The 20,944-nt window shown below is 40.9% G+C and overlaps 1 protein-coding gene across 1 annotated transcript; it reads right to left on the minus strand.

Moving 5' to 3' along the window:
- Positions 1-764: 764 nt before the first annotated feature.
- On the minus strand, positions 765-19,213 carry ftr83 (finTRIM family, member 83). The gene is made up of 7 exons (XM_088320815.1): positions 18,557-19,213; positions 16,138-16,233; positions 13,644-13,877; positions 13,414-13,573; positions 13,274-13,330; positions 11,528-11,593; positions 765-4,564 (listed from the first exon to the last, which is right to left on the minus strand). The coding sequence occupies exons 1-7, from the start codon at positions 19,130-19,132 to the stop codon at positions 4,038-4,040; spliced, it is 1,716 nt and encodes a 571-aa protein (XP_088176941.1). The 5' UTR covers positions 19,133-19,213; the 3' UTR covers positions 765-4,037.
- Between the last annotated feature and the right edge of the window lie 1,731 nt (positions 19,214-20,944).

The following is a 20,944-nucleotide window of genomic DNA, read 5'->3' on the forward strand; positions in this document are numbered from 1 at the left end:
GAAGGGACCGAGCTCCACAAGAAAATATATTGTGTGTATTTAATAGCGTACGGTCGGACAATTTCAAAGCGAGCAAGCGGGAAAACGTTTTGTCCGTCACTTTCAGCCTAGAGATAAAATCTTAAGCCTGAGCCTGAGCCTGAATTTCGGTTCGGGTCAGTACGTTGGGATAGGGACCATCTTTTCTTTCTTTGAGTTTTTTTTTTGTATTATCCACCCTTCTTTGTCTTTCTTTATACAGGCTTCTTTAACTTAAATTTGGTTACAAAAGACAGGTTCCACGTGTTACGTCCATGTGGCGCAAGGCCCTCCGCCACCCCCTCAAACCCTTCTCCCCCTCTCCCGCAGTCTGGATTTCCGTTTTGTATGTTTAAAGGTTGTATAAGCAACCTGTATTGTTTTGTACTAAAAAAAATAACATTTCATCAAATAATATGCTCTAGAAACATAAATAAAGTTAAGCTTCAAGAGATCTTCCTCCGTTGTAAAAGGTGGCCAAAAAATAGCGGTCAAACCATTTCCTCAACCGCATCATGCTTTCTTATTCCACTTTCGTTTCAAAAGACACAGCTCACCTCTTTTCTACACTTTACACCAAAAATATTGAATGAATTCACGAGATATTAAACAATGGCCTCCAGTCAATGGAATTTAAGACCCCTGCTTTTAAGGCAAAATAACATTGTATGATGGAAAATAATGCATCTTCAGGGCAAGGCTTTCTAAAGGTATTAATTGAAAATAATTGGAAACAGGAGCACAACACAACTTTATAAAATGTTTATGATTTAAAAAAAACTCTGAATGGCATATACAAATTAAATCAGTGCATTCAATGTACAGAGAACTCATATACAGATTTACACCAAACACTCCCTGACATATATGATTAAAATTCAACACTAGTGGTATATTCATTATCATCAATGATACAGGTTCCCCAAATACCTAAATAAATGTATTCCATTGAACTGTTTGATCTAATCAAGTCACATTTATCTTAAGATGAATAAGTAACTACTGTATTGTACATGGCATACCTGTCAACGTTTTCCCTGATTTTCATAGGCTTTTTGAGCAATTTAATTCTGTCTGTTGTGTAACAATCTTTGTATGGTAAAAAATGTACAAAAATTAATACAAAAGAACCATTTTTTTAGTTGGACCAACCCTGTCTTACCCCATTTCTGTCAAGACCAGAACAGAAGGAGGACCCAAATGCATAACGTTACTCACAAGTTTATTGCGATATAGAGGAAAATCAGTGCCAGCGATCCGGTGCTCGCTGGACGAGGGAAGCAAGCCGCTCACAGGATCGGAGCGTGTTCTGAATGCGGAAGGGGATCTTTCGGAACGGGAAATCGTAGCGTGGTCAGACGGGGAAAACAGGTCGTTAGCCAGGACGGGAGAGCAGAACGTGGTCGAGGTAAAAAAAACGGGTCGTTAGCCGGGACGGGAGATCAGAACGTGATCGAGGTCAAAAAAATGGGTCGTTAGCCGGGACGGGAGCTCAGAACGTGGGCGGGGTCAAAAAACGGGTCGTTAGCCGGAGACAAACGGGGAAATCAGGAACGGACGAGTGGAAAACGGGTGACAAAATGAGACCGACGGGAGTCAGAGTAAAAAATGCTTGCCTTGTCTAAACAGAAGTTCACTGACCGACTGACAACGGGCAAGTGAAAGCACTGAGCTTAAATAGGAGGGGGAACCAATCAGGTAACCAGCAGCAGCTGGCGCCAAACGAGCGGGCACAGGTGAGTATAGTGAGATTTCATGACAATTTCGACTGTAATCCAGATCGTCTTGGTCACTGGTAGATGCCATGATCGGAGAGTGCTACTTTTGTCGCAGTACACTAGCAAATATTATCCTCAGTATTTTTCGCACGTATCACTCTAATGAAGAGAGTGAGACAGTTTTCAATGAAAGTAGAGTGTAGAAAGACAATGGAAACTGAAACACTGACATCTTTGTTAGCTTGTTTTTACTGTTTTTATGTACCGTAACAAATAAATAACAAGGGCGGCACAGCGGCTGGGTGGTTACTAAAGCCCCACCGTGCAGAGGTTCAGGGTGCAGGTCCAGCTACCACAGCCTCCCCGTGTGGGGTTTGTATGTTCTCCCTGTGCTTGTGTGGGTTTCCTCTGGGCCCTGCAGTTTCCTTCCTCATTCCAAAAACATGCATGTCAGGTTAATTGGCTGGTTTAAATTGTCGCTAGGTGTGAATGAGCGAGTGAGTTGTCTGTCTCTGTGTGCCCTGCGACTGGCTGGCAACCAGTTCAGGGTGTCACCTGCCCACTCCCCGAAGACAGCTTGGATGGGCTCTAGAACCCCCGCGACCCTACTGAGGATAAGCGGTGCAGATAATGGATAGATAGAAAAATAACTAGATGCATACGCAGCGCGAAATTGGTTGCAAGTGGAGAAAAAAAAGATGCAGAAATAATTGTTTGTGTTGTTAATTTGGTAAATAAAATAATAATTGTTTACTCAAACTACCTTTGCTTTTATTCTACATGATCCGTCCTGCAGTGAGTAAATAGGTGCCGCGTTGTGTTTGTAATTATTATTATCACCTAATTTAGGGAATTGCTATCATTAACCCTCCTCTTGTGTTAGTGTTCAGATAACAAGCCCTGTGATAGCGGACCGATGGTAAGCCATAACTTAAATACGGTTTAAAATACACTAAAAATAGTCTTAAATCACCCCATTTTTTTCTCATCGCTCGGTTTAGGCTTCCTTATCCATGAAAATATTGTTTTTTATATTTTCAGTGTGTGTCTCTAGGCCTTTTTTCTGACAGTACACCCACATCACTTTCGACATAAAACATGGCCAATTTAATCTCTGCTTAATTTTTTGTACAGTTCCCACGAAGCTTAATTTCCTCCTTTGAAGTTCTTGTCCAAAGTCATAGCTGGTGAATGAAATTTTCACAAGTGACATTGTGGCCCTGCAGTTCAGTAGTCATATGAAGGACCGCACTTTTACACATTTTTCTCTCAGCGATTTCACATGCAGCTTTATCTGTGTAATTCTGTATATTCCAGACATCATTGGTTTTGGGATCACAAGCTGCCCAGATTTTGATGCCATACTCCCCTGGTTTACTTTCATCCGGCAGGTCTGAAAGTAACATTGTTGCCTGGAAATATGTTGCATTTACCGGTTCTATGCACAAATGACTTTACGTGCCTCGACAAGTCTTTGTTTTAATTTTGTGCAGATATATGGGAAAAAATGGCAAAAAGAGAAGCCCCTAAAGCCCATATGAGTGGGTGAGGGGTTGGTTGACACTGTGTTGTGTCATAATTACTGATTTGACTCAGCTGTGCCCGCTCATTTGGCGTAAACCGCCGCGGGTCCTTATTGGCTCCCTGTCACTATTTGAGCCCGGTCCTGTCATTCCCCTGTTGTCAGTCGGTCTGCAAACCTCAGTGTATACTCGGCAAGCCTTTTTCGACCCTGACTCCCACCTGTCCCGTTTTTGCTCTTGTTTGTCTCCGGCTACCACCTGTTTTGATCCTGACCACGTCTGCTCTCCCGTCCCGGCTTACGACCCCTTTTTTGTTCCCGACTACGTCTACTCTCCCGCTCTGGCTTACGATTCGTTTCCGATCCCGACCTTGCCTTGCTCTCCCTGATGCGGCTACCGACCATTGTGTTCGGATCACAATCCGAAGACGGGAGTGACTTGCTTCCCGCGTCCAGCGAACACCGGATCGTGGGCGCAGCCCTTTCTCTTTCCTTAAAAAAAAACTTGTGGTAAACGCTACGCAATCTGGTCCTGTTTCCGTTCTGGTCCTGAAATTTATATCCCAGCATTTTAGTTTTGTCATTTTTTTCTAACTTTATTTTGTCGAATTCAACATTCCTAACAAAGTCAAGAAGCCTCAATACAAAAAACAAACGTATGTGGTTTTTGTCTGCATTTAAAGTCCAATACGGGTTGGGGGCAATCATAACACAAGAGGAGGGTTTAGGGGAGCAATTGACTGAAGTTGATAGGTATGACATAGATTTGTGCGATCGTATCAGAGCTGGATGAGAGTAATGGCTGACTCGTACCAAACCCAGAAGCCTGGATAGACCGGCTCACTGAAAGAAGCTTTGAAGCGGTGAATGAGTGACATTGTTTCCCCGAGGGAGTAAAAAGACAGTGTCCCCCCAGCATGGTCCAGGAAGACCCCGATCCTAGACGAGTATGGCGCATTGACCTCGATCTGGTCTTTGCTGTGACGTGCAGAGTAGCTGGAGTCAGAGCAGAAGAGGCTCCAAGACTTGCGGTTGTAGCCAATGCGGCAGCTGTCCCCGTATCCCGTCCTCTTGATGCCTTTATAAGTAATGCCCATGGCGGCCCCCTCACCACTCCAGTCCACCTCCCAGTAGTAGGCACCACCTGAGAGGGCTTCCATGCACAGGACTTGGGGCAATGAATCAAACCTGGCGGAATTGTCGCCATAGGACTGGGGATCTCTCTTTAGGGCGGCTTTCCTGTTCCCCCGAGAGAGGTGGAGCTGCCGGTAGGCTGTGTTGGGGTCCAGAGTCAGCTGGCAGGCATCTATGAGGAGACAATATTCGTTTAACAATACAGATGAATCTCAGTGTTGGGACTAACGTGTTATAAAGAAACTTCTCAGACATTAGATAAAAAGCTCAAGTTGATTCGCTATGTTGCTGTGACCTGTCCTTGCTTGGCGACTCACTATCTAAAAGCACTCTTGCACACATTATCCAGTTAAGACCAGTTAAGATGATTGGGTCTCACATTTGCAAATTTCAGCGTTCAGGCTGAACCTAACACCTGGAACGCATTACTTTTCTTGGTAACTAGTACTTGTAACGTGTTATTAATAAAGTTTTGTAACTCAACTGTTGTTGCAACGTGATGCCTTTCTTCGCTTCTTATTAAAAGCAGATCATGAATTACTACGTCCTCCGATCACTAACTGTTCCTCCTTTGCATACAATGTAACATGCAACCCACAATCCGATGGAAACGTACAGGCAGGGTGACCATGTTTATATTTACCTACAAAGTACAAATGAATACAGTTATGGTGGCCCCATCTCAAGCACAGTACAGTACAAGTACAAGGACGCTAAATTTCTCCCTACTGATCATTTTATCAGTACTGTATGTACTTGCATCTATACCAAATTTGCAACTAAAAAATAAAATATTTGAATTTGGGGCTGAGTTTATATGCGCATATTTGGTTGTGTGTCACCAAAAGCAATTGTTAGGCAGTGCAAAGGGACAGGGGCACAAAATCAATGGAGAAAACACAAGCAGAGAATTTACGGTAAAAGTGTGCTGAATTTTGGTCTTTTTCTGAGTAAAATTATTTTTGCAATGCACCATTATTGGAGAAAAAAAGTGTCTTGGACAGTACCCACAACCAAGACATGGAAAATTAGATCTTGGAGAAGTTTGAAGCCCAGAGACAAAATTGATATGGAGTGTCTCGGCTAAGTGTAATATTGCAAACTGTCAAGCTTATCATTATGTTACTATTTTAAAGTTGTTTTAGGGGGTTTGCTTCAATGCGAGTATATACGATAATTTTGTTACTACTTTCTGAGTAACGTGCAAGTTTTGGTGTCAGTGATCTGGGGGACAACAAGATTACTTTTCAAAATAAGTAACGAGAAGCAGTAACTAATTACTGTTTTTCAGTTACGCGGCCAACACAACCGATGAATACACACAGAAGGTCGTGTTGAATTTGACATAGTTAACTATGCGATTAGATAAGTTGAGGTTTTTCTTGCCCTCATGTAGGTTTTAGATTAGGGGATGGTGTAATAAGAGTCTGTAGTTTGCAATAATCCGTGGTCTGTGCAGCCCTTGTGCGGCACAGTTCATGTCTGTCGTGGGTTCAAATCCAGCTCCAGACTTCCTGTGCGGAGTTTGTATGTTCTCCCCGTGCTTGCGTGGGTTTCCTCCGGGCACTCCGGTTTCCTCCCACGTTCCAAAAACATGCATTTCAGGTGAATTGGCCGGTCCAAATTGTCCCTAGGTGTGAATGAGCGAATGAGTTGTCTGTCCCCGTGTGCCCTGCGATTGGCTGGCAACCAGTTCAGGGTGTCCCCTGCCCACTGCCTGGAGATGGCTGGGATGGGCTCCCATCCATTTTCCTCTCCAACGTTCGCTCTCTGGAGAATAAACTGGACCATTTACAACTGGAACTAACATCAAACCGCGAGATGACGAACTGCTGCGCTAAAATTCTGACGAAGACATGGTTAAACTTATCTATCACGGCTGACGCTCAAGGAAACTGTGCGGGTCAGATGTATCGACATTCCGTTCTGTATACACGTGTACACGAATGACAATAAAGGATATCTGAATCTTAATCTGAATCTTTTCAAGGACAAACTGTTTTGGGTACGGTATGTTCATTTTAAAAAAAGTCACCCCCTAAATAAGATTACACTACTCAACCTTGGCTCTACACAGAAAAATAGACAAGGTCTAACAAAAATACAAATATAATGGTGGGTGGTAGAAATGCATTAGATTAACATGCTGAAAAACAGTCAGTCATAGACATTTTCAAGATAAAACCACAGCTTTAATAGTGGTGTGCGTACTTTAAAATTATTTAAATTTAATATTTCATCTATTGAGTATGTGTTAACAATGCCCAACTGAGTTTAAAGTGCATTTCTGCTTTTATCTTACTTATAACCTCTGTGCTCCAGCCACGGAGAGCACTAGCTGGAGGAAATCAGACATGGGGGGATTCGATGGGGAGGAGGAGGCGTAGTCAAGGTTTTTTTTAATTCTAGGATGAAAATGGAACTAGACTGTTTCAAATAAGGTACAAATGCCAACCCAAACCCCCGAAAAGATAAAAAAGGAAGAGTTTTTTTGAGCGCATCTAAACATTTCACATACTTGCACTCACAACAAAAGGACTTGGACAGAGGCGGCAATGGGGATTTCAGCCAGAAGATGGCGTCAGCAAGTAGAATATTTTGAAGTCACAGACACAACCTTTAAACAGCTTACAGACCTCTTTGGAGTTTAGAGTTAAAGCAGCATTAACCTTGACCTCAAGTTGACAGCTCTAAAGTTAAATCATCTCCTAATAGGGCCATCAAAGTTAACTCTTTAACCCAAGTTAAAATTTTGGCTTTCAAAATACAATATTTTCTATTGTTTAAAAAGTTTTAGAATATAGTGTTAAATGTTCTGTCCGGAATTTGAAACTTTTATACTCTTTTCGGGCAGCACGGCAGCACAGTGGTTAGTGTGTGTGCGGCACAGTTCTGAGGTCATGGGATCAAACCTTCCTGTGTGGAGTTTGCATGTTCTCCCCATGCTTGCATTGGTTTCCTCCCACATTCCAAAAACATGCATGTCAGGTTAATTGGCCGGTCCAATTTGTCCCTAGGTGTGAATGAGCGAGTGAGGTGTCTGTCCCTGTGTGCCTTGTGACTGGCTGGCAACCAGTTCAGGGTGTCCCGCCGATAGATGGGATGGGCTCCAGCACCACCGCGACCCGACTAAGGATAAGCGGTGCGGATAATAGATGGAAGGATGGTACTCTTTTCTGAAACTCCTGGTTTAGAACCATGAACGCAGGTCATTAATCAAGTATTTGCCTTTCTTTGACGTGTTCGGAAAAACTTTTCTTTTTTCATTTTTTAGGGGGTTTGTGTTGGTGCTTGAAACAGGCAGTTCCTTACCTTTACCATTTTTATGCTACAATAAATTAAAACTGCAATGACGAGCATAAAGTCACTCTCTAACCAAACCCCTTCCCCCGTTTTCTTTGACCTAAAGTGTTGTGCCCCCAGAACAGCATTGCTAAGAGTAAGATAAAAGCAGAAAGGAGAGGTGGAAAAATATTATAACTCATCCGGTACTTAATAGAGAAAATATTCTACTTTCAACTTTCTAACGACACCTCAAACAATGCACCCAACCTTACCCTCAAGTAAATCATACTATGTTTTTTTATTCTGTTTTTTTTAGACAATTAGAACTGTTATGATACGATTCTGTGAAATAAAATAGGGGGAATGATAAGTAAATCATTTATTCTGTTGTTACTATCGGACACCTGCAAAGAAGTTGGCCAGGGTTGTTCATTATTTTGACTATTGTTTTTGGTTGTTCGTTATTTTGGCTCACTGTTTGTTGTTCTGACTGTTATTTTGTACTCTTGTTCATTATTTTTACTATTAAGCACTATTTACTTTATTGTCGCTATTTGGCCACATTGCTGTTTTTTGATATCCACGCCCCTTAGGGCGGATCTGCTTTTTATAATCTAGGAGATTTAATAAAAAAGAAAGAGTTGGAATTTTTTCCTAAGTGTTGGGGACAGTCCTCTACAATTATACTTGCAAATTTGAAATCCATTGATGTATTTCTACCTTATTTTGAGTGTCTATAATGGAGAGGGGGACCAATCCAAATATTGATATTATTGATGATGCGCAAGTACTTGAATCGTATCAATACTATTGTCCTCTCTACCATTTTTCTCAAAGCGCTGCTTCTATATGTAGATAGTCCTTCTCTCTCTCTCACCGAAGTGCCCTAAGCCTTTCTCTAAGTTTATGCCTGTCTGTGTGACTGACAGGCACACTTTCAGCAACCCTACCTACCTGGCCTGCTGCTGCATCTTGCCTGCCAGGCAAACAGGAAGCACAGCGCGAGAGCCATGCATTTTTTTTTTCAACGACAGAAAAGGACAATGCTAGGTGTCATTTGTGTGGTAGAGGGGTCTGCTACCGAAGCAAATTTTCATGTGCAAATTAAAAAAGTTCACCCTGAAGAGAGCAACGAGGTCCAACCGAAAATGTAAAGATTGTTATTGGTCCTGAACAAAAACCTATAAATCTGTTCTCACTATGGCAACAGAGCGAAAAGGGCTTTTTTTTAGATAGCATTGTTTACACTATTCACACTTTTAGACTTTATTTTAAAAATAGTGTGCAATGGAAGGTATAGCTGATATATTGACAATGATATACTGCATTTGTATTTTCATTACATTGTTGCTTTTTGATTTTGATCTCTTGCCTTTCGTTTTGAAACAGTTGTAATAGAAATATTTCTATTTATTTGTTAAAGTTTGAATTGTAGTTATTTGTTTATTTTTTAATTAAGTGCCTAAAATATTTCTATTAAGTAACTCAAGGGGGAGGCTTCAATTATTCAATAATCATAACATTAGATCATTATCGATTGATACTACCATGTTTTTACCGTACTTGGATGGAATCAATACTAGAACTTCCAGTATCGCCCATCCGTAGTGTTGACTATATTATGAACTTATCTTATATGTTATATTGAATAAAAGAAGTTAGGATCTGTAACTCTGGACAGTTACTGGGAAAAGCGATTTTCAAGCCACTTCCCATGACACAAGTGGATATTCCTTAGCAGAGAAAGGAAGCAGCTGTGAAAAAGTCTTCAAGCTAGGATGTGAATGTGGATTGAAAAGGAAACGTGTGGGACGCTCTGGCTTGACACAGCAAACAAATGAGAAATTATTGCAGGAGGTTGGATGTCACCTGCCTGCTCTTTCTTTCTCTCCCTGTGCAGATCAGAGCTGGTGGGAGACCCGGCGGCCCTTCCCAGTTCTGCCCGGCTTATTATCTGGAATGCCAAAGGTATCAACACTCCTTGTAAGTTTGACCACAAACAGAAACCTGATATGACATAACTTGGGCAGCTTCAAATCATTCAAGCATTCCTGATTTTATTGATGGGAGGGAGAAATTGTTTTAGATTTCTGTGATAATCAATACTTTTTTTTTCAAATTCATATTCTCTCTGAAACCATGGGGCAAATAGTTTACGACAGGGGTGTCAATGTAAAACAAACGGAGGGCTAAATGAATAAAACGGCTACAAGACGAGGGCCAGACTGATCAAATGTTGTGGGTCGACACCTAACGACTAGACCACCAGGGGTACAAATGACATTTGTAAAGGCATCAGAGGTTATCTCATTATCACCCAATTTTTAATCAAAAACACAAGATTTCATAGGATTTTTTCCTTTTGCATTTTTATACGTTATGCAGTCTCTCCACTTCTTCAACTGTTTGTCAATAGCATTTTACATGTATATGTACGTAAAAGCAGCACGGCAGCTGAGTGGTTAGCACATCTGCACATATTAGCACATATAGTCATTTAAAAAGAAAATAATAATAATAATATTTTTTTATCATTCACTCAACTGTAATACGGTATGCAAGTACTATTGGATTGAAACAGAGTACACCCTTGTTTTCTGCAGGTGTTACATTCCAAAAAGAACCTGTAATAAGCAAAAAGTAGAAACCTCACTTTTTTTACAATCATTATACAATCAGAGGGAAAGTGTGTATTATTTAGTGCCGCCTAGTGGACATATTTGTCCGCCCTCTTGCCGCTAAACCCAAGAACCCCACGAAAAGTTGATCAAAAAGGTTAAAGAAAAATGTTGCTGTTTAGTTGCTTTGAGTCTCGTATTTTGTATTCTTCCTTGTGCTTTTTTGCACTCATTTTTGGTTGCATGACACAATACAGTGACATCTAGTGGTTAAATAATACACAATGTCCTCAAATTGCTATATTATACTTCGAAACAAAACAACTATTACTAGACCAACCATTTGATCCACAATTAAAAGTACTTCATAAAATACAAATAACTTCTGTACGTACGCATACATATTAAACTGCAATGTTGTTGATGCTCATCTATAGAAAAGGCGGAGTGAGTCTTAAGCCAATCTGAATTCAGAAGACAATGCACGATGAAAATCCGGGAAGTTGAAAAAGCATGAAGGGTAAACCGTGTTATAGCAAGGAATCACTGTACAATAAAGTGCAAAAATCTATCAACCAAAAACAACACTTTTTCAAGCAGGAGTAACGTACTGTAAAAAAAAATACTCACAGATTCTTGGTGTATAACATAATATTAAATCAAGATCCTCCCAGGGGCCGTAAAAAACTTTAGTACGAGCTGTAGTTGGCCTGTGGGCCTTGACTTTGAGAGCCTCGCAGCCCTAATGGAGTTGTCCAGAATTTTAAACTCTCTGCTGCCGTCTCTGCTGCTAGTACTCGCATTTCTTAGATGTGCCCCATAAAACTCTTTTATTCATAACTTTTTGGGGTTTGGGTTGGCTTTTGGACTGTACCTGAAGAAGGCCTCTCATTGCTTTCACCGTTTTCATGCTATACTAACAGAAAACCGGGTGCACAAGCATGGAATCATTACCATACCCCCCGCCCCTACTGTGTTGCAAGTCCCTAATAGCGATCATAAAAGTGACATAAAAGCAAAATTATAAAGACTCCTCTTTACATACCAAAGGAAAAATAATACTTTTAACATTTTTAGGACACTAAAACGACGCACCCCACAAAAGGTTGTGGTTAGCCACGGGTCTAATAGAAGAGCTAACCAAAATGAAATCCAAGTGCTGAAATAAGCACACACACACACACACACACACACTAACTGGAATAAACGGAAGCAAATCAGCTGACACTCACATTTCAGGAAGTCGTCCCTGTGCTGCGGTTCCTGGACCTGCACAGATCTGTACATGGGAGCGTCATCTGATGTGGGAACAAAAAACACAAAAGGATCCTGATTAGAATGTGATTAGACAATGCATTTTTTAACCATTTGGTTCTGTTTTAGTAGATATGCGATACTCGTTGATAGCTAGCGCTGGATACAAACTGATTGTCATAGAGTCAAGGCAAACCACTTGGCTGTATTCAAGGGACAAAAGGTGTGTTCATGACAGGTCGGTCATGTCATCATCAAAGTCAACATTTGAACAAGCAGCGACCAAGTCACCTCAAACTACCTCCCATACATAACATACAACAGCACAGGAAACATTATACTGAACTTTAAAGGGACAATGGGTAGAATTTGATTAATTGATGTCACTTTGATGTCGTGCAACTGTAAACAAGTGCTACAAAGCAAAGGGAAGAATTCAAACTATGAAGACGCAAAGTCTCCAAACCAAATATTTTGCCGACCTTTTGGCATAGAAAAAAGAGGAAAAAGAGGAAAAACAGAAAGAAGGAAAATGGAAAACTAAAAAGGGAAAAAAGAAGGGGGAAAAGGGAAAGACTTAAAAAAAAGGAAAATTAAAAAAAATGTACAAAAGGAAAAGAAAACACAAAAATAAAAAAGGGGTGGGGGGAAAAGAAAAGAGATAATACAAAGAAGAAAAAGAGACAAAGAAAAATGAAAAAATAAAATCAAAAGGCAAAAAGGGTAAAAGAGAAAGAAAAGATGCTGCTGCTGCTACATAACAAGCCTTGCTTTCCAAGCCTGTATCTTACCAACGCCAGATTCATTATCCGTGAAACGGATGTTTTGGAGCTACAACTGGTGGGAAACATTCGTGACGGTTGTATTTTTATTATTACAAGACATGGCTCAAACCACCCCGCGATCCTACAGTGCAGATGAGATGAGATGATGAGACGGCTTAAACCAGGTATCCCCGATGCTAGATAAACATTTACATCGCTTTCTTACATTGAAAGAAGAAGCCATTCAATTTTGTTGTACTGTCGCATTTTGACAATAAAGCCTATTTATTAATTCATTAATTCGTTCATTCTTTCATTCGTTCATTCATTTTTTTCATTCATTCATCAACATAAATTCTGTGTTCTATGTTTTTTATTTGTAAAATCTATAGTTATTTTGTTACAGTCGTATATATTATATGTTACTGATATCGCACTGATAATGTTTATATTTTGTGGGTTTTGAATATCGCAGGACTTTTTTGGAACGCAACCCTACAAAAAACGAAGTATTTTTTCTTATCAAAATGGTAGCCCTTTGCGAAAATTAGTAAGTAAAAGTAGCTCTCAGCCTAAAAATGTTGGTGAACATTGGTTTATATCATTGTCACTAACGGCTAATCATGTTGCCATCCTTTGTTTTCTACGCCCTTTAGAGCTGATTTCCTTTTGCAACCTTGGGAGGTTTAATCATATTAAAAGGCTCAAATAAGGGCTTTTAGAATGGGTTGGAATTTCTTATCTGAGGTTTGGGCTCTCTCTCCTCTTTGGTCGTTCAAAATCCATTGATGTCTTCTCTCCTTATTTTGAGTGTCTATTCAACTTTGAATTTATACCACAAACATCCACAACCTTGCGCGAAACAATAGTAAATAACAGTCGAAAAACCTAAGAAAATTAAAGAGATCATTACGAGCATTTGCTGAAATGCGTTCGTTATTACTTTTTCTTTGGACTTACCTTTTATAGGACGTTTTTTTTTGCCATCTTCCAGTTGGCAGAAGGTCATTTTGTTAACTGTAGACAAACACAAATAGGTCTTAGCGAACTGTCAGCCTGCAAAACGGCTGCATAATAATGACAATAAGTGAACCATTTACCTGTCTTAGCAACTTTAACCAGTTCTTCATTTCCAAATTCATTCATGTGCTGTTTCATCTCAGAAACAGCCTTGGTAACTGGACCGAAGGTGAAGTATGGGTTCACCGTAACTGTGGGCAGCTCCTCAGCCTCAGTCTGGGCGATCAGCATGTGGTAGCTCTGGGATAGGAAAATAGAGAAGATGGTTCAGAAATGGATGGTAAAATAATAAAGTTATTATAGTTGTTACCTGAATGAAGTGGATATGGTCGTCCGTACGGGACAGCTGAGTGATCTCGTTGTCTCTCCTCTTAAGGTCGGAGATCTCGTGGGTCAAACGTTCCATGTGGCCTTCGGCGTTGTTGAGCGCCGCTCGCTTGTTGGTGGAGATCATCTTGGCCATCTCTTGCTGCATTCTCTCAATAGAGCGGATCATGTCGCTAAACATCTTTTCACATTCCTGCATGGCTCTCGCTGCTGAGTTCTAAGCAGGAAACAGGAGGCAGGCCATAAATCAAGTGGTTGTCACTATCTATTTTGACAAGCATCCTCAAAGATTTCATCACTCCCTGTATGAGGGAATGCCGGACGTGCTAGATCAGTGGTCTGCAACCACCGGGGTTGGGGTTGTTTGGGCGGAAAAAAAAAGAAATAAGTTCCATTATTTTTTAACTTCAACCAATCCTATGTAGTTTAAATTAAAATCTATGTTGTCGCAATTACAAGTCATGCGATGCAACTGTCACGTTGGAAACAAGAATTCACCCCCCTGTTGAAGATCCGGTGAAGAACGACTCAAATCTTTGCACTTACAGCCAATCAGCATTGAGAATGGTCAACGTTGTGCAAGAACGTAAACAACCTTGCCGCCATGGAAAAAAATGGGTACAAGGTTGGAGGATGCAGAATCCCTAATTCAAGAACACAACACAGAAAGCTCATAGCAGCAACAAGCTTTTTGCGTTTTTCTTTTTTTTCTCGTTTGTTTAGTTTGTATTTTTAATCTATTTGAATTTCAAGCCTGGGAGCCATGTCTTCACGTCACATCTAAAGAATGCGTTCGAGGCAAGAACTTACATCCAAAGTTTTTACAACTGATACCAATGAGAGAGCAGCAGTCACTTGGCACCCGTGAACTCGCACAGGCTGGTTTTCCCTCTTTTCTCATAGCTACACCTTTAGTTCAAATTCTATGCATTTTTACAGAATTGAAAAATGTCAAAGGCGTTTGCCCACCTACAGAAACCATCCATCCATCCATTATCTGCACCGCTTATCCTCAGTAGGGTCGCGGGGGTGCTGGAGCCCATCCCAGCTATCTTCGGGCAATGGGCAGGGGACACCCTGGAGTGGTTGCCAGCCAGTTGCAGGGCACACAGGGACAGACAATTCTCTCGCTCATTCACACCCAGGGACAATTTGTACCGTCCAATTAACCTCACATGCATGTTTTTGGGATGTGGGAGGAAACCTGAGTGCCCGGAGGAAACCCAAGCAAACACGGGGAGAACATGCAAACTCCACACATGAGGTTCAACCTCATGACCTCAGAATCATGCCGCACACACGCTAACCACTGCGACGCCATGCTGCCCTACAGAAACCAAATTAAAACAAAAATATGTTACCCTCCCCAGTCTTTCTCAATTTGTAAACATTTTTGGAAAAATGTCAGGGAAATACTCGGCAGCGCTATAGAAGGCTCATGAACCGTGGGTTTCTGACCCCTGAAATAAGTGGTGAAGAAATTGAATGAATGGGATTTTGATGTGATTTTATGAGGACATCTAAATATTCCATGACTTCACGATAGATTTACGCTCATAATTGATATTAAATATCTGTTTATATACGTAAATTATCTCTCATCTCATCTCATTAGCTACACAGCTTATCCTCAGTAGGGTCGCGGGGGTGCTGGAGCCCATCCCAGCAATCATCGGGCAGTGGGCAGGGGACACCCTGAACTGGTTGCCAGCCAATCGCAGGGCACACGGGGACAGACAACTCACTCGCTCATTTACACCCAGGGACAATTTGGACCAACCAATTCACCTGAAATGCATGTTTTTGGAATGTGGGAGGAAACCGGAGTGCCCGGAGGAAAACCACGCAAGCACGGGGAGAACATACAAACTCCACACAGGAAGTCTGGAGCTGGATTTGAACCCACGCAGGAGGTTCCCAAGACATGAACTGTGCCGCACATGCGCTAACCACTGCGCTGCCGTGCTGCCCTGCGTATATTATAATTGTTGTTATTATTTATCATTATAATTATTTTAGGGAGGCACAACGGATGGGTGGTTAGCTCGCAGCCCCACAGTGCAGAAGTCCAGGGTTCAAGTCCAACTACCGGAGCCTGCCCGTGTGGAGTTTGCATGTTTTCCCCGTACCTCCTCCCATATTCCAAAAACATGCATGTAGAGTAAACTAGCTGCTTCGAATTGGCCCTAGGTGTGAATGAGCAAGTGAGTAGTATGTGTCTGTGTGCCCGGAGACTGGCTGGCAACCAGTTCAATGTGTCCCCTGCCCACTGCCCGAAGATAGCTGGGATGGGCTCCAGCAACCCTTGTGAGGATAAGCAGCGGAAAAAAAGGATATTGTTTTACTGGCTGTTAAAATATTGTCAGACAATGAACCGGTCCCTGGTACAGAAAAGGTTGCCGACCACTGTGTTAGGGAGTTTGTGTAACATCTCATTCAACATGGTTTTACGGTTCTGGAAGATGACTGATACAAACCTTCAGAACATCGACTGCTTGCTTCAGTTCCTCCATCTGCTTGAGTCGGTCGTGAATCCTTTCTTGGATTTCAGCCTGGGTGGCGCCTAGGCGTTGCTGTAGAACAGGAGTGTCAAAATCAAATGGTTGGAAGGGCCGAATAAAAAAATGAAGCTAATAACTGAGGGATGGACTGATCAAACGTTAAAACGTTTTCAAACAACGCATATAATCTAGTGAACCTAATTGTACCTACTGAAAAGCTGACAAATATATTCCAATATAATCAATTCAATAAAGCAACATTTTCGATTGTCAGTAATCTTGAATTTTTAAATTACACCAAAAGCAATTTTCCCTGCTCTAAAAATCCCCATTACATGACCATTTAAGAAAAAAAGCTGGTATTGTTCGGGCACCATCAGTAGCCTTTGAAATACACTTTACCACAAGTGGGCTAAAATCACTTTAAAGAAAAAATATGATCAAATTTATCTCATTCACTTAACTACAACAAAATAAAGTGCAAAAAGAAGTAACATACAGTAAAAACAAATACACAATTCCTGATTATTTGGTACAATAATAAATCAAGATCATCTGAATCGTCGAAGCAAACCTTCTTGAAGGCCGGATTTGGCCAGCCAGCCTTTACTTTGACATTTGTGCTTGTAGAGGCAATGACGAAAAATGTGATCTCTTCAAGATACCAAATAGTGACACGAAAGTTTGGGAAGAAAGAAAGTACCGTAGGCCCAAAACTGCTGGAATTTCTATGCGAATATCATTTTTCGGACTGCTGCTAGACACAAATTTGTATGTACTTCGTGTTCCTCTTTAGGCCATCAATGTGGCATTAATACAATGGGCTTTGTTGTTTTTTACAGGTTCTCACTGCTTTCAAGAGGATCATAACTTGTGCTGCTTCCTATGTGTACATTTAAACAAAATATTACAATTAAATAGGAAACACATTTGCTCATGTTACTAAATTATCAAATGGAATAAATTGTTCTAATAAGCGAACAATACTTTGCCTTGTTTCAATAAAGTTTTGTAAAAAAAAAAAAAAAAAAGACATCACAGACATCATAGCAAGAACTGATTTTTTGTCATTGCTTGCTGCGGACAGAACACGCACCCCAGCTTAGACTATGGACAGGACCTGGGATTATCAACAACAATTGTTAGCAAGATATTGCTTAGAAAAAACAAATATTTTGTTTTCTTTGTTTTGACTTCACCTAATGATTGTGTGATTCACAGTAAGCGAAAGTTTTGATGAGTTTGTTTCCTTTTCTCTCTGTAGTTTTAAAAGGTTGCTTTGATGCATCAATAAAACCTTACTCGTGGCAACACATTATAGCATTTCGATCAAATTTGAGATACTTTTTAAAATGTGATGCCTCGGTTGATAATGTTTTCATATTGTTACTCGACTTGCCTAATTTCTAAGTAAATCTACAGGTTCTTGTAACGAGCTCATGCTACGAGTAGTTTCCCCTTTCATGTTTCTTGACGCGTAGCTGCGACAACTCAACGCTACCAAAGTTTATTGTTTAAAATAAAGACCAAGTATCATCCTTTTGTTGGCTTTTTTGAAAGGCCAGTATTCTTTTCCCTCCTGGGAAAATTCCTTATGCCAGATATCTTGGTGACCTATCAGGGACCAAGAATCCAACAATTATCCGATTCATAGAGCTTTGCATCAAGGTCACGGTAGGAATTGGATTATTCCTTTATCTTGGCTGCGGACTCATGATCTTTGAGAAACTGTCAATACCCATGGATTTGGGATTCCCTGAATTTTAAAAAACATGGGAATCGTGTTTTCTTTGCTTATTTGATGAACATTCTTGTCATTGATTTGAATTGTCATTGAAAACTGAAGTGTATTATTTTGTGACTATAAATTCTCACACAAAAAAAATTTAGATTCTAAAAGCCTATCAGTGCGCATAAATGTACATTTTGCAACTAAAAATGGGTAGCGAACTAAAATAGGAGTAGATGACCTGTCATTACACTAAAATAAAAACAAAACAGGGTTATTGAACGAAGATTAACCAAATTTTGAATTTTGTATTAACACCTTTAACCAAGTAAGAGTGTTCTTTTACTATAATTTATGTGACATCTTGTCAATTGTTTTATCCATTGTTAGTTAAATTGCCAGCTTTTGTTCAAATTAATTTTGACTTTTTTGTGTGTGTTTGTCTTGCTGTCGGTCCCCCCTCTCAAGGGATATGACCAGGGTAGATAGATAGATATAATTTTGACTTAGATGTTTCCTCTATTAATTTTACCACTCGTGAAACCTAGAACTAGTCAGGGTAACTTTTCTTCCTTCTGCCTAACAGCATAGGTGCTCCACATTTCTTCTCAGGTTTTTTTCATTTTAGGAATTCGGTCGTCTAATACCGAAGAAAAATCGTCCTACCTGCTCGTCTGCCCTTTCCTGCTCGGCGGACACCATGTCGTGACCTTTGTGTTCTTTCACCGTGCACAGCACGCAGATGCACATTTGGTCCGTTCGACAAAACAGCTCCAGGCCCTTCTGATGCTGAGGACAGATCTGCCGGTCCAAATGGCCGATTTCATCCACCAGCTTGTGGCGTTTAAAAGTGGCCGACTCGTAATGGGGCTTGAGGTGCCTCTCGCAGTAGGATGCAAGGCACATCAAGCAGGTCTTGATGGCTTTGTTCTTCTTTCCGATGCAAATGTCACACCCCACATCCTGCGGCCCGGCAACGTTATAGTCGGGCGACGGTGGCGGAGGCGGGAAGCCGTCGGAATTGCGCTGGAGGGTCGAGTGTCGTGAACCTCCGATGCGTCTCGGTGTGGGCCTCTTGTTGTAGGTAACCCGGCACTCGGGGCAAAGGTATGTGCCCGTGTGGTCTGCGTGATCCCAGTACGTCTTCAGGCAAATGGAGCAGAAAATGTGCCCGCATGGAATTGACACAGCATCCCTGAGGTACTCCTTACACAGGTGGCAGTTGTCTTGCTCGGATGCCATGATGTGCAACCTTTTCGCTCGAATGCAGAAATGATGAAGAGACAGTGACTTGTGCGAGCACAGCTCTGAAGTGATCTCAACCTGACTACTGTCGTGAAGTTTTATAGAGTAAACAGAGGGAGAGGCTGAACTGGTTAAGCCGAAACCAGTAAAACAAGGGCGGGGCAAGGGCACAGCGAATAGCTTCATCAGTTAAAGAATGAATACAATTTGAGGTGACGAGGACATGGAGTAGTTCGTAATTCCTTGAAGTCGGTTGTCGAATGGAAATGCAAGCAGAATTTAGATTGCGTTGTGTATTTGCATTTGAATTGAGATTAAGTGCAGTGAGACCTATGCAAAACAATACAGGTGAGTCAGTTACTGAAAGAGACATAAGATACTGCAATTAAAAGCTCCTCAAGTCATAATGCACTATTAAACCAATCATCTGCACGCCTCTTTTTTAAGACAATCACAGATATAGTCTCATCAATCTCGTCTAATTCGATTCAGTTTCTGCTAGGGTGGGTGAATCGATCCAAATATCGATATTATCGATACTAAATAAAAAATTGGATCATATCAGTACTATTGTCCTGGGATCTATGCTTCACTCCGCCACCTATTTCCTCAAAGTTTGGCTTCTACATGTAGATTAAGCAGCTCTTCTCTCCCTCACCCAGCTCCTTTAGACACTCGCTAAGTCTAAAACTGAGTTGGAGACTGACAGGCACACTTTTAGCACCTCCACCTACCGGCACACTGCTGCATCCTTCCTGCCAGGGAAAAAGAGGGCCAGTCAATGGGAGGCAAACAGGAAGTGCAGCGTGATGTGGATATTTTCAACAACAGAAAAAGGACGATGCCAGGTGGAAATTGTGTGCTGAAGTGGTCTGCTACCGTAGGAACACCACAAATGTAAATAAACATGAAAGCTCACTTAACAGAGACTAACCAGCTGCAAAAAAGGTAAATATGTTACCTACTGTTCTTGAACAAAAACCTGTTAATCCGTCACTAAATCAACAGAGCTAATGAGAGATAATTGTCACTTTATTTGCATTATTGACTTTATTTTCAAAATATTGTGCAATGGAAGGTATTTTAGTTCTCTAGTTGTAATTTTATACAGTATTTGTATTTTTTTTACATCCCTGCTTTTTTGGTTTGACTTTCTTCGGTTTGGTTTTAAAATGGTTATAATAGAAATATTAGTTCTTTTTTTAGAATGATAAAGTGTGCAACATTGTTATTCAATAAAGATATAAAACGGTATTAGTGTCGAAAATGTTTGTGCTGCATTTATCGTCTTTACACTGTAAACTAATGATTCAATGATCAGGAAATTTCCAGGCAAATAGTATCAGTATTTGATTGGTATCAATCAATACTAACATGTATTGACTTGGATCGGATCGCTATGTTATTTCCATGTTTTGCCCACCCCCAGGTCCACTAGTGTTGCACAATAAATTGCTTTGGTTGGATTCACTTGCTGACCAGGTAACGTTTGATGAAAACAAATTACAATTAATCATTGGTTTACCTATCGCCATTTATAAATAACTTAGATTACATATCAGGTTCCGGAAGTCCGAAATGACAAACCTTTGCCTCAGATAATGTTGCAATTGCAGGAATGTTTTCTCTTCGTCTTGCATCGAACATAAACACGGCTGAGATGGAGTTTCAGGGTTGTTAGAAGGGAGTGGAATGCGACTACACTTGATAGCCAAGATAACAGATGCCATTGTTAAAGAGCCAAGATGGCCCTTGCACAGTGGGCTACTAAAAGGTCTGTTGTCCATCAACAACAGCTGATATGATCAG

Source organism: Urocampus carinirostris, chromosome 17, assembly GCF_059441175.1.
Source record: "Urocampus carinirostris isolate Australia breed hairy pipefish chromosome 17, RoL_Ucar_1.0, whole genome shotgun sequence".
Lineage (NCBI taxonomy): Eukaryota > Metazoa > Chordata > Actinopteri > Syngnathiformes > Syngnathidae > Urocampus > Urocampus carinirostris.

Excerpts from the sequence above, each read along its gene's own strand:
- ftr83 (XM_088320815.1), bottom strand. The coding sequence starts at position 19,132 with ATGGCATCCGAGCAAGACAACTGCCACCTGTGTAAGGAGTACCTCAGG. Across the intron at positions 16,234-18,556 it reads AGGAAAGGGCAGACGAGCAG|CAACGCCTAGGCGCCACCCA; the intron begins GTAGGACGATTT and ends CCTGTTCTACAG. Across the intron at positions 13,574-13,643 it reads ACCATATCCACTTCATTCAG|AGCTACCACATGCTGATCGC; the intron begins GTAACAACTATA and ends TTCCTATCCCAG.